The sequence below is a fragment of the Suricata suricatta genome, chromosome 12 (genome assembly GCF_006229205.1).
Source record: "Suricata suricatta isolate VVHF042 chromosome 12, meerkat_22Aug2017_6uvM2_HiC, whole genome shotgun sequence".
Lineage (NCBI taxonomy): Eukaryota > Metazoa > Chordata > Mammalia > Carnivora > Herpestidae > Suricata > Suricata suricatta.
The window spans coordinates 23,334,520-23,348,452 of NC_043711.1; the positions used below are offsets into that span (position 1 = coordinate 23,334,520).

Genomic DNA, 13,933 nt, shown 5'->3' on the forward strand with positions numbered 1-13,933 from the left:
GACCCTGCCTGAGTTCAGGCAAGAGCCTAACTCTGCATGCTGGGGTTTCCCAAATGTGCCCCATGATACCCAAAACCAAGCCTGTTGTGAATAATGAAGGCTTTGTGCAGCTTCCCAGGAGCAAATTGAAGGGCTACACTCAATCCTTCCTGGAATCTAGGAGTGCATTTTCATGATGCTGAGAAAGAAAAAAAAACAGCCTTGAAAAAATTCCTTATTGGAAAAATAGAAGGGAGTTTGAGGAGCAAGGTATCTAGGGGACAGAAAGGAAAATATAATCCACTGTGCCTGACAGTGAGGCCTCTGGCTGGCTCCATCAGCTAGCGAGAAGAGCTGGCCCCTGCGGGTAGCCACCAAATCTGGAACCCTTGACAAACACATAATAAATGAAATCACTTTAGAAATCAAGATATAATGCTATCATCTATGGTCTCAGACTTTGTGGCCACCGAGTACTAGAAATCATCAAAAGAGGTAAAGGGTGAGGTAGACGTAGCTACTATGCACTCCCACCCCCCACAGTGGGGGCGAGTGTCTCCTTAGCTGCTGACTGACCTGAGATCTTTGGATCATGTATGCATCATAGCTGGACCCGTGGTACTTGGCTGTAATATCTGGGCTGTAGCCAGCATCACAAGTGCATGGTATATTCGAGCTCAGGGGCTGTTTCCTAGGTCTATATACCTGTGGGAGAAAGCTACAATGGTTAGGTGCAGGAGGGGAGGAAGTAGGGCTCACAGGGAAGCAGTTAGGAGAAAGCAAGGAAGGGGGCTTGTCTTGACTTTCTGTGGCCAGGTGTGTGGAAAATCCAGTGTAGAAGATGCACAGCCCCAAACAAAGAGGTCAGATGTAAGTGGTTCCCAACCCCTGGGGCCAGCACTACTAGCAAGGCATGCTGCTCTGTGGAATGACCCCAATGTCTGGCAGTGATTGCCCTGCAGGAGACGGCACTCAGGCATGGTGGTGGTCTGTCTTAGCAAGGCAGCCCTATGAGAAATGGACTCTTTCACAGCCAAAGGATGCCTTTTCCTTCCCGAGGAGGGAAAGAGTTGGCCTGGTTGTGAGAGGAAGGGTTTTATTTCTTTGGGGCTTCCCTTCCACTCACCCTACACACTGGCCCAGATCACTCTAGTGGGCAGAGAGGCAGCCCTGGGGGCTGAAATTGATGTGGACACACTCCATGTGGTACCATGTGGCATTTTCAGAGCTTCAGAGCCACATGTGGCCTAAGCTAAGATATGACAGCCACCTTGTGAAACCACAGATCATTGAGCCATAGTATCTGCTGAACTGGTTTTATAATGAACCTAGAATCCAAGTGAATATCTTTAACCACTGCTTCCAAAAGTTCCCAAGTTATATATGGAGAAGAAATAATGTCTGAAGATTTCAGGAATAATTTTGCAATATACTTCAGGTGCAATTATGTCTATTTAAGCTACTCACAGAAAACCTTCCAAAAAGAAAAGAACTTTCTACACAAGTTAGGACTTTGGCCCTCCTTCCTTCCTTTTTCCTCAGAAGAAATACAATGGCCTAGAGAGAAGGAATAAGTGAATAATTGAGTAAATACGTGATAAAAAAAAAGATGTTTAACTAAATAATGGCTGGGGAGGTCTCCAAGCATAGTCTGGCAGTGCTAGGGTCTGAGAAACATTCCTTAGCTGAAAGGTCCTAAAAGAACTAGTTGAAGAACCAAGGCTGGAAATATGGAGAGAAAGAAATCTAAAGAACTGGATGAGGATAGTTACTAATGGTACTCAGAAAGTGAGCAAGACAGAAGGGAACATTTCCAATGGGAAAGAAGGTACCCAGAATTTAATTCATAGTTTCTAGGATTTCGTGAGAAGTCCTACAAAGTCCACTGGAAGGAAGAGACAGAGAGTTATATCTGGGGAGATGATGCTAATACAAAAGAAAGGGAAAGAGCGCTGGCTGCAAACCACACAAGCCCAGGCACATGCACATAAACACAGAAGGCAGGAAAATGATGTTCTAGCAACAACTCGGGCCATTTCATTCCTACCTGGTTTTAGCTGCTGGATCCTGCAGGATGGACATGGGAGAATGAAGAGTAGCTAAACCCAGAGAAAGCACGCAATGCCCCAAAACCAGCAAAACACACCTTTTGTGGAGGAGGCCCCACCTGCTGCTTTAACTGATGCACTAGTCGATCTTTTTCCCGCTTGAGGGCCATGACTTCTTCCTGCGTCTTCTTCTTTTTGGAAGCAGACAGTTCCAGCAAGGCGATATTTGCATCTTTTTCACTGATTGCCGCAAGCAGTGCTTCCTGTCTGGTAAAATAAAGATTATTGTGATCATTTTTATAAAGTGTGAGAAAAAAAACTTGTCATTTATAGTTGAAATGAACCATAGAGCATTGTCTCAATGGAAAGAAATTAAAGACAAACTGACTCTTTGGTTCTCAGAATGGACAAGGTAATTTCAGAATCCCTGAGACCTATGCACTGCTTCCTCTGAGGATCCATCTTTCATTGGCTTCATAGACAAAGCTACAAATTAGAAATGGAGGGAGTCAATCTGAACACTCACTTCTAGGGCACTTTAATCCATCCATCCATCCATCTATCGATTTGCCAAGTAAAGTTCTAGGTACTCCCAGACAACCCAACAAAACTGGGAAGCAATTTAAGTATTAATGATTTTTTCTGGCAATATTTTCTTTTGAAGGCAGAGATATCCTTTCCATTTTTAATGTAATTAATGATGCTTTCCTGCCATTCCACCAAAAACTATTCCTTCCTCAGTCTTCCTTATCTAGTAATTACACCATCATCCACCCAAGCCCCAAACCTAGACATCATCCTTGATTTCTTCCCTCTCTTCTCCACTCAGAATTGATCCATCAACAAGTTCAGTAGGTTTTACTCCATGAGACATTCCTTATCTAAACTGATCTACTGCTACCAAATTATTCCCAACTACCAGCATGTACTCCTGCAGCCGACTGGTCTCTGTGGAACAAAGACCACTGGTCTGTGTGGAACAAAGACTAGTCATCTTTAAAAACATTATAAATCCACCATTATGTTGCTGGCAAAATCCACTGTATCATTCATTAGACTTGAAATCCAGACCCTTTACTGATGCCTATGACTCATCACACCAACTGGCCCTAACTACCTCTCTGAGGTCATCTTGTACCTCTTCTCCTTCTGCGTTCATTAGGCTCTAGCTCATGTTGTGCCTGAACTCTTTCTAGTCCTTGACAATGTTATACTCGTTCTCACCTCATAACCTTTTCCTTTGCCATACCCTCTGACTGGAATGCCCTCACCTCTCACAGGTTCTTACCTTTCAGGTCTCAACTCAAATGTATTTTCCTCAGAAAAGCCCTTGCCAGACACTTTCCCTAGCAGTGTCTCCTACCTTTCACTTTGTGCCCAAGCTACTGGCCTGTCACATTACACTCTTTCTTCACAAACCTCTCTGTTATTTGAAAGGATCTTAGAGGGATGCTGGGTGGCTCAGTCAGTTAAGTGTCTGATTCTTTTTTTTTATTAAAAATTTTTAATGTTTTATTTATTTTTGAGAGAGGGGAGGGCAGCATGAGCAGGGGAGGGTCAGAGAGAGAGGGAGACACAGAATCCGAAGACAGGCTCCAGGCTCTGAGCTAGCTGTCAGAACAGAGCCTGACGCGGGGCTCGAACCCATAAACTGTGAGATCATAACCTGAGCCGAAGCTGGATGCTCAACTGACTGAGCCACTCAGGTGCCCCAAGTGTCTGATTCTTGATTTCAGCTCAGGTCATGATCTCAGGGTTGAGGGACCATTCCATCTTAGGCTCCATGCAATCTCTATGATGGGATTCTCTCTCTCCCTCTCTCTCTGCCCCTCCCCCTCCTAAATAGATAGATAGATCTTAGATATCTATTATTTGTTGTCCAGACTTGACACTCCATGATACTAGAATCTCATCTATCTTGTGCAGTCTGGCTTCTAGAAGAGCACTGAGCACATAGTAAGTGCCTAAAATATTTGTTCAAGAAATAAGTAATTTTACTTTGTATTTAAAAAAAATGTTTGAAGATACCATGTACAAATTTTCCTCTCATTTTTAGAAAAATTATAATGCTCTGACTCCTTAATCTCTGATCATTGCTTACTCAGAGGAGCATTAGAGTTGCCTCCTTCCATTTTATAGTTCAATTTTCTGGCAACATCTGTCACAAATTTCAACATGGAATTCTGGGGGACTATTTCTAACTAGAAAATGGCTCTTCTGGTGCCTTTCATTTAGTCCTTCTTTCTACTGAGGAGGTCTTGTCCCAATCTGCATCACTCCTGCCATATTCTAGGTACCTTATAAGACCCCACCTCTGGGCATCACTAATGGCAGGAAGTAGGAGCTTCTGCTGGAGGGTCAGGCAGACATATGAGCAGCAGAAATGTCAGGGAATATGTCCACTTTCCAGAAGAAAGCCAGGGCAGCCTGGCCTATCAACAGTGCATTCAAATCCAGGTTCACACAGCCTGCCTCCTTCTGGATAACATCTTGAGACAGTAGACATGCTTGCCATTCAGTTAGCACATATATGCACATAAAGTCAAGCTGAAGAGGCTGCACAGCCATCAAAATCAGAGTGAGCCTATTTGCTACCAACTCCAACTTAACTACCACACATCCGAGGTGACGATATTTTATCCCACTCTGCCCCAAACTGAAATGTCCATGTGAAGCTTTTTAAATCTAAATAATCTAAGAAATCATTAGTAAGAAAATTGAGGACTGATAGTAAATTATGCTGATAGCAAATTTATAGCTATATGCTGCATTTAACATACTTATTTTTAAAAAGATGTGAAAACATTTGTTTAGAGACAATTCTCCATGTGTCTCATATTTCTGCACATTTTACAATCAAAGGCACTACCTTCTTTTCTCACAATTTTCCCAGAATGTTTGTATAGTGAATACCCTTGGAAAACAGGGGTAGTTTCAGCCTTAGGATCAAAGGGTAGACATGCTTACTGCCTTTGTCTAACAGTGTCTCCTTCCAGAGCAAAGGGCAGGCATGTTACTGCTATTATAAAAGATTCAGGTTCCATAAGCTCAGGGTTGCTGTCTTGTAATGCAACCCACTTCATGTACAGCTGTTCATCCGGCTCATCTGCCTTGCCTCCCTGGGACTTGAGGATAGAAGAATTGACATAAATACCCTGATACTGCTCTCTGCACCTTGAGCAATGAAGTCTTTTGTTTCTGACCTCAAAGACTCTGTCATCTACCAGCATCCATGAAACTGAGCCAGCCTAACATGCCAGTAGAGGAAAACAAAACTCAAAATCCTTACAGTTCTGATGTGCATATGTATATGCAATAAGATCCCCCAAACATAAAAACAGGAAGGACAGACACCACAATGCTAATAGTCATTATCTCTCATGATTGTGAAATGGATAAGCTGGTTTTTGCTTTTTTTCTGCTTAAACCTTCCTATGTTATCTGTCTCTCTCACAAAATATCGTAAGAGTAAACAGTAAGAAATTGCAAATAAAGCTTTATAGTCACCAAATAAACTGCAAGTACATGCTTCAAATACTTGCCATATGTCAAATGTGTTCATTTTCCCATCAAGGTATTTATGCTCCCTCTGTCCCTCTCTTTATGCATAGATAAGTGCACATACACCTACTTTCATATACACACACGTCTGGTACAGTCTACACTTCATCTCCCAATTGGACAGTTGTAATCATTGTCAAAGAAGATTCCCTGTGTTCACTTGTATGTCCCTCTGTGGTTCTTTTTAATCCATTTTCCTATTTCAGGTCAATATTCAGAATTATACAGCTTTAATAACTCTTAAAAAGTCATCATCAATCTAAAGAATGACCCTTCTAAACTCCTTTCCCCCTATAATTCTGTAATTTAGATTTTCTAAACAATATTTATTTCTCTTCTTGTAATATAATTAAAAGTCCCAATAAATTATTTTCTAATTATCTGTTGATCCAAAAACTGTCAATCACAAAAATATATCAATTCCTAATCCTCTACAGATGATACTACTAAATATAGCCCCAAATCCCATTATTATTATTATAATACTCAAAATACATTTAAAATCATTTTTATAAAAGTACATTTAAACCCACTACACATCAACATTAATATTCATACAAAATAACCCATTTTGTTCTTTGTAAGATTTTCCTTAATTTTTTAAAATTTTGTTTTGTTTGCTTTTGGCAATCATAGAACTCTGAATGTAATTAGTGTAAGAAGATTTATTTTGTTTTTAAAGTTTATTTTGAGAGAGAGAGAGAGAGAAAGGGAGAGAGAGAGAGAGAGAGAGAGAGAGAGAGAGAGAGAGTGTGTGTGTGTGTGTGTGTGTGTGTGTGTGCGCACGCGTGCACATGCACGTGTGATTCGGGGATGGGCAGAGGGAGAGAGAATTTCAAGCAGGCTCTGCACTGCTCCGGTCTCAAACTCAGGAACTGTGAGATCATGAACAGAATTGAAATCAAGTCAGACGCTTAGCCAACTGAGCCACCCAGGCACCTAAGGACCCTGAGAAACCCTCATTTAAATATTTTCCATAAACTAATGATAATTTCTCATAAAATAACTTGATTGAAACCTACATTAAATAATTCCAGTCTATTTAAACCAAATAGTAATTGGTAGAAAATAAAAGTATATAAAACTAGAAAAATATGAACACTTCACACTTTAGGGTATTTGGAAAGATGTTCTCACTATGGCTGTATTTGGCCATTACCTATTTGCACAGGGATGCCAGGCAAGAAAACTCTTAATTCTAGGCTGACACAATGATTGTATTTGTGGGCTTTTTTAAGCAATAAACTTTATAAAATAGGTTTAAAATAATTCTTTATCAAGCTGATACATTTCAACTAACAATTTAAATTTATGTTAGCTAATTCTACAGAGTTATGGGTTGTTATTATTCCTGCCTGAGAAGTCAGGGGCTTTTTGAGGGTAAGGAATACTGAACATACACTTTTTTAAAGATGAACTTCATTTGCCAGCCCAATATCAAAGTCTACACTTTTTGCAATTCCCATCAGGCGATTTGCTAATATATCTACTTAAAGCACCTAATGACAAATACTTTACCGAAAATACAGAGGCCGGTTTTGAGAAAATGGTAAACATTGTAATAAATTATAATAAATGTAATTTATTTAATTCATTTTATAATTGTAATAAATGTTGCCCCCACTTTTTTCCAAATAGGGAATTTTGATTCAGCCTCTCAAAGTCCGGGAAAACTGAAATATTTGCAGTTCTAATGCCTCTTTCACATCTACATCTTTTAAAAAGTGTTTAAATAATAAGATATACCCATGACAAGACATTTGGATATAAATTGGAAAACTCCTCATTTTCTCCATCAAGTGAGTCACATTCTAGCTTCAAGGCCAGATTTACATTGCTTCAGAAACTGTTAGAGTCCCATCAACCTGAGGAAAGTTTCTCTAAGTCTAAAATCACCTTCAGCACTTAATCTGTCCTTTCTGTTCACAGAGAACACGAAAAGAACATATTTCCTCATCTTTAGATAGTTAGTGGGGTTAAGTATATGCCAAAGGCTTGCAGAGTTATCTTCAGAACACTGCAATGCTTCAGTATACAATTACTAAGGTGATCTGTCTATGCCCCAAGATGTAGCTTAAAATATGAAAAGGAAGCCCAAATAAGCTAGAAAGGAAGATAAGATAATGCAAAGAGAAATAAATCTATAAGAGTCTGCTGAATGCCAAGCAAAGAAAGTGGACTATAGACAGCATTTTATCAAAGTGCAGCCTAAACAAACGTCAAGGGGAATAATTTCTTTAACAAATACGGGCAACAATGAAGTGAAAAGGGGGGAAATTCTGTGTCCTCACACACATTTAGTCAGGGTTAACAATGGATAAAAATATGTGCAAGAACACATTTAATAACCCTATGCTGTCATTCAGTTTGTAGGAGGTAGTCAAGATACAGCTAATAAAACACCAAAAAAATGGTTTTAGCCACCCTGGAAAAAAAAAAAACCTCAACGAAATAAAACAAAAGAGGACTGAAGGGCGTCTCCCACCAAGATAAATGCCTTCTTTTGAGTGTTGCCTGTGGCTAACCTTCTCAAAGAGAGATCCAGAATCCTCTGATGGTAATACATCACTACATCACTTATCACAGTCAATTTAAAAGGGAGCTTTATAAACATTTCTATTTCACTCCCTGTTGCTGTCGCTCTATTAATGATGACTTGAGCTCTGAGAGAGGGTCCGAAATTAATTTTAGGAATTGTAAATGAGGCAGACCAATTAGGAACTGTTATAAATTGGATGGGGGAAAGCATTAACACAGTTTTTTCTTGAGGGCTCTTGTTTTAGTTAGCTGACCCATCTTTAGGAACACATTCAATTACAAAAGCAGATGCTTAAAAAATGCATTCCATTAAGAAATGTTTGGATAATGACATGTAGGGGAGAACCTACATTATGTATGGTGCTCAGCCCGCAGTCATGTTCAATCATACTGTGGGAAAAAAAAATTCTGCTCAATCAACTTTTCCCAGTTAATTACTGTTTTCTTTCCCTTATGACCCTGAATCTTCAACCGTAAGTTCAGTAGGAGGTGACTTAAGACAGACGGTGACGAAAGATCCTGTTCAAAACAGCCTCTCTCTCACCCCTAGGGTGAAGATGGGTGGAAGTTTGCTGTGATCAATGCTGGGGATAGATGCTCATTTGCCTAAATTTTAAAAGCAGGATTTTAAAAAACCATCTTGAGAAAGAAAAGACTTGTGATATCACTTAATATCAACACTACCCACCAGTAGAATGACGGATTGTGCATGCCGAAGGGCCCACGCAGAAAGCAAAGCTGCTCACACAAGGTGGGGCCCACAGGGTGAGATCTATTTGAACAACCACAAGTCCCAGCAGGGACAGAGAACAGACCTTGTAAAGGCCAGGCTTCGGCAGCCCAGACTTCTTAATGTGGTTTACTCTCTGTTGCCCACCTAAAACTGACCTCAAGAAATAGTTTACTCCAATTACGGAAATTTTGTCTTTGAAACCTAATAGCACACGACTGGAATTTCCTAACGCAGGGGCCATGAAGTCTTATGGAAGCTCTTTGCTCCATGCAGCAGCTTCTATCCCCCTACTTACTCAGTAGGTGACCCAGATAGAGACCTGGCCCATCCTTGGATTCCTCCAAGTGCAGCTAGGCCAGGAAGCTCTGAAGTGGAAACACAGAGCGCTTCAGGACACTAAGATGGCAAATGTTGGTACCACTTGGAATCCTGCTACAAATGGGTATTGGGGAGTCTGAAGACAACTTGTCCCATACAGACAAGGTCCAAGGCCAGAGTAGGGTGAGTGCTAAGAAAAGCTACTGTCCCCCATCTTAAACTGCTCTCGCCATTCCCATCCCTTGGGAGAAGTGATAAAAAGGCAATGAGGGATGGGAGAAGCCCTTCTCCGAGTCCTGGTAGAAGACATGTGCATGATGTATTACTGAGTACTGTGTTCCTCCCTTCCTCCCTCCCTCCCTCCCTCTCTCTCTCTCTCTCTCTCTCTCTCTCACACACACACACACACACACACACACACACACACACACCAGATATAAGAAAGTACTTATTTTGATTCCTTAGCCTATTATGATTTCTTTAAACTTATCTACACAAATAAAATATCACTCATGTCATTAAGATTTGATTAAGGTACTTAAGGTACATGATTTAGTGCCTAACCTTAGGAATCTAATATACCTGGGTTTGAATCACAGCGATATCTGTTATTTCTGTGACCCTGGGCAAGTAACTTAATGACTGAAAGTTAGAGGTCTTCACAATTGAACTAAGAAAGATGATAGTAACTCTCTTCAATCTTTTTGAGAGTTAAATGTGATAATGAATGTAAAGATTCTGTTCGGTGTTTGATATGACCACATAAATGTTAGCAATTATTTCTTATTACATAACAGATCCCATCAAATGTAAAGATTAAAGTTTTGCATAATTTCTATCGACTCCCCTTTATACTAAACATTCTAAACACGCCAATGGGTTTCTAATTTTCAAGATTGACTCTGAAATTGGTTTCTGTTAGGCTGCACATTTGACTTTCATGGAATGAGGACTGTTTTGCAAACACATTTATTCATTTACTTAAATTTTAGTTATTTAGGTGCAATATTGGTTTTAGGAATAGAATTCAGTGATTCATCATTTACATTCAACACCCAGTGCTCATCACAAGTGCCCTCCTTATGCCCATCACCCATCTAGAGTCTACCTCCCACCCACCTCCCTCCATCAACCCTCAGTTTGTTCTCTCTCATTGTATCGCATGGTTTGTTTCTGTCTCTCCTCTTCCCCTATTTCTATATGTTCATCGGTTTCATTTCTTAAATTCCACATATGAGTGACATCATATGGTATTTGTCTTTCTCTGATTGACAGATTTCACTTAATAGCATAATGTATTCTAGTTCCATCCACATTATTTCAAATGGCAAGATTTCATTCTTTTTGATGTTCTTTTTGATGGTTGAGTAATATTCCATCACACACACACACACACACACACACACACACCCTCCCCCACATCTTCTTTATCCATTCATCAGTCAGTGGACATTTGGGTTCTCCCCATAGTTTGGCTATTATTGATAATGCTGCTATAAACAGTGGTATGCATGTACTCCTTTGAATCTGTATTTTTGTATCCTTTGGGTAAATACTTAATAGTGCAATTGTTGGATTGTAGACTACTTCTATTTTTACTTTCTTGAGGAATCTCCATACTGTTCTCCAGAGTGGCTGCACCAGTTTGCATTCCCAACAACGTTTTTCTCTGCACCCTTGCCAACACCTGTTGTTTCTTATGTTGTTGATTTCAGCCATTCTGAAAGGTGTGAGGTAGTATCTCATTGTAGTTTTGATTTATATTTCCCTGATGATGAATGATGCTGGGCATCTTTTCATTTGTTTGTTAGTCATCTGGATATCTTTGAAAAACTGTATATTCATGTCTTCTGTCCATTCCTTAACTGGGTTGTTTGTTTTTGTGTGTGTTGAGTTTGGTAAGTTCTTTATAGATTTTAGGTACTAATCCTTTATCCGATATATCATTTTCAAATATCTTTTCCAATCCATAGGCTGCCTTTTAGTTTCATTGATTGTTTCCTTTACTGTGGAGAAGCTTTTTATCTTAAAGTTCCAATAGTTCATGTTTGCTTTTCCTTGTCTTTGGTGATGTGTCTAATAAAAAATTTGCAAATAAATTTAAAGAAGAAAACAGAGCTTGAGTGTGAAAACAGTTTATTCATCATAGAAGAGTTGCATTATAGGTCAGCCTGGTCTGACTTGCAATAACTGTTCAATATCATTCCATCCAAACCGATAGGAAAGGCTGCACAAAAGTGGGCAAGATGTGATTTCATGCTGCATGAGAAATGGAAACATGTTTTGAAAGGTGACCTTTTAAAAGTCAAGGTCAAGTGCAAAATCTAACCAAAGTCAAACAACTTCAAACAAAAAATTCTTCCGTTAAAAAAAAAAAAAACTTCAAGAAATGGTATATTTGGAAGGCAGAGAGGGCAAGTGAAATGAAGAGCCTCTGACCCTTCACCAGGCACATTACACACACACACACTAGCACACCAGGTATTAATGTGTAATTGCTCACAATCGTTCTCATTCATTCTCATTATTCTCATTCGGTGATGAGAAGGCTTCTCTCTTGACCAGTTAACTCTGCCAATGTAGCTTTCAATGTGAAATACACTCAATTAGACTCCCTGGAAGTATTATTGATGATTGATAATAAGAAAACTAAATACAAATGGACTTCACTGTGGCCTAGAGCTTTGCCCAGCACCCACTTAAACCAAACGTAAGTCCATGGATGATTAGTTACTGTCAAGACACTTGCCTTATCACATTAACTTTTGGGTTGGAAATGTACAACTGCCAGAAAATAAGTCACTGACTCCAAGGTTTAGCCTTCAGGGCAACTGATCAATTATTTTTTTCTTATTGATGAGATAAATAAATGGGTGTGTATGTATACATATATATGTATTATATGTATATTTTAATTTTCCCTCTATTGTACATTGAAGGCTACTAAGATTTGTTAGTAAGTTTTGCGCAGAGCAGCAAATTGCCCTCCTGCATCTTGAACTAAATATTTCCCTTCTTAATTTGAAATTTTTGTGTTAAATCAAACCTCCCTTTATTTATGCTTACGTGAAATAGAATATTCCCATAGGCTAAATTATAATGAAAAACAAAACAGATTGTCATGTCATTGCTGTAAGAAGAATATGAACAGAAGGGGGTACATTCCAGAATTTTGTTAATGCAACATTTGAAGAAAATTGAATTAGGTTCTATAAAGCAGAACTTTGTAGAGAGAAATAAAAAAAAAAGTAAGCTGGAAAGAAGCGGCTCCATTGTGAAAGTTGCTGTTCACAAGGAAGGAAAAAGGCAGTGGTGCTTCCATATGGGGGGAAGGAAACAGAGTGGTGTGTCTGTATGTGCCATGGGTACCTGTAGTGGCCAAGCAAAAGTCAGGTTTCCAGAAGGAGCACAAAGGCATGATATCTGACAGGGAGGAGAATGAAACAGATTCCCATCGACTTGAGCTGTTCTCCCTTGCTGGGCCTGCCACAGAACTGCAGAGCAATTTGGGGTAACGTATAGGACTCTTCCTTTGGGAAGCTGAGGGCTTTTGAAGTGACTTCAAAGATACAATTCCTCAAAGTAAATCTCTTTGAGAAGTCTGGATTTTAGGTCTGCCATCTTGTGGCCATTGCAGTAAATACTGCCCTTTTCCATTTTTCCCCCCAAAGTAATTATATCTCTACCAACTACATTCTAAAAAGGTACCTCAAAGGGTGTTTATTAACAAAAGAAACATTAGCCACAGAAAAGCTCCATGATGCATAAGGAGCTAGGGCATTTCACATTCTGATCCTCATTCTGCACACATTTTTCATTCCTTGAGGGAAGGCTAGATTGAAATTATCATTTATCAAATTATAAAATAAATAGTATAGAATTGGTCCTGCTGAGAACTTAGTTAAGAGATGACAGGCATATTTTAGGTGCTTTTTTTTTTAAAAAGAAAATTTCGGGGCACCTGGGTGGCTCAGTTGTTTAAGCATCCAACTCTTGAATTCAGCTTGAGTTACAATCTTGGGGTTTGTGGGTTCTACCTCCCATGGGGCTCTGCGCTAACAGTGCAGAGCCTGCTTGAGATTCTTACTCTCTCCTCTCTCTCTGTCCCTCCTCTGCTCATGCTCTTTCTTTATCTCAAAATAAATAAACTTAACAAAAAAAGAGAGAGAGAAAACTTCATAGACACAGAGTTGTTTCCAAGTGAATCGAAGTCTCAGCATTTCTGTACTTGTCATACATAAATTTGCTGGGAGGACATACAGAATAAAATAGATTACAATGTGAATCCAAAGGGGCTTCATACCCAAATCTAGGATGATATGTTTTTCTGGAAAAACTTAAAGTCCAAATGACAGAGATTAGAAATACATACTTCAACACTGCGAGGGAAAAAAAAGCGATCAGATTTATAGCAGTTATATGTTGGTAAGAAATTGCTAAAATGCTGCCATGAAAACACACTGAGTCAGTCTAATGCCCAGTCACTAACCATTTGTTGCATGTGTCAACTGGAGAGAAAGCAAATGCATGTGGCCACTTCTTTAGCAAGGTTTCGCTGATGTATGATAAGCTCTAAACTAAAAAGAGATGCAAGAGCATACTCCACGACCACAAATTAATTTCAGAGCCCAAACTACAGAAGTATAAAACCATGCATACACATACATATACCTAAATTGTTGCATTGCTAAGCAACTGATTTAAAAGACACACACAATGAAGAGCTACAAAAATCAGGTAGTGAATCCAGAAATAA

At 39.4% G+C, this 13,933-nt stretch overlaps 1 protein-coding gene across 1 annotated transcript in view; it reads right to left on the reverse strand.

Moving 5' to 3' along the window:
- Positions 1-13,933, reverse strand: part of ERC2 (ELKS/RAB6-interacting/CAST family member 2) — a 916,748-nt gene that overhangs the window by 215,669 nt on the left and 687,146 nt on the right. Inside the window, exon 15 of the mRNA XM_029918083.1 lies at positions 2,147-2,294. Coding sequence (XP_029773943.1) covers positions 2,147-2,294 — 148 coding nt within the window. The remainder of the gene's footprint in view (positions 1-2,146; positions 2,295-13,933) is intronic.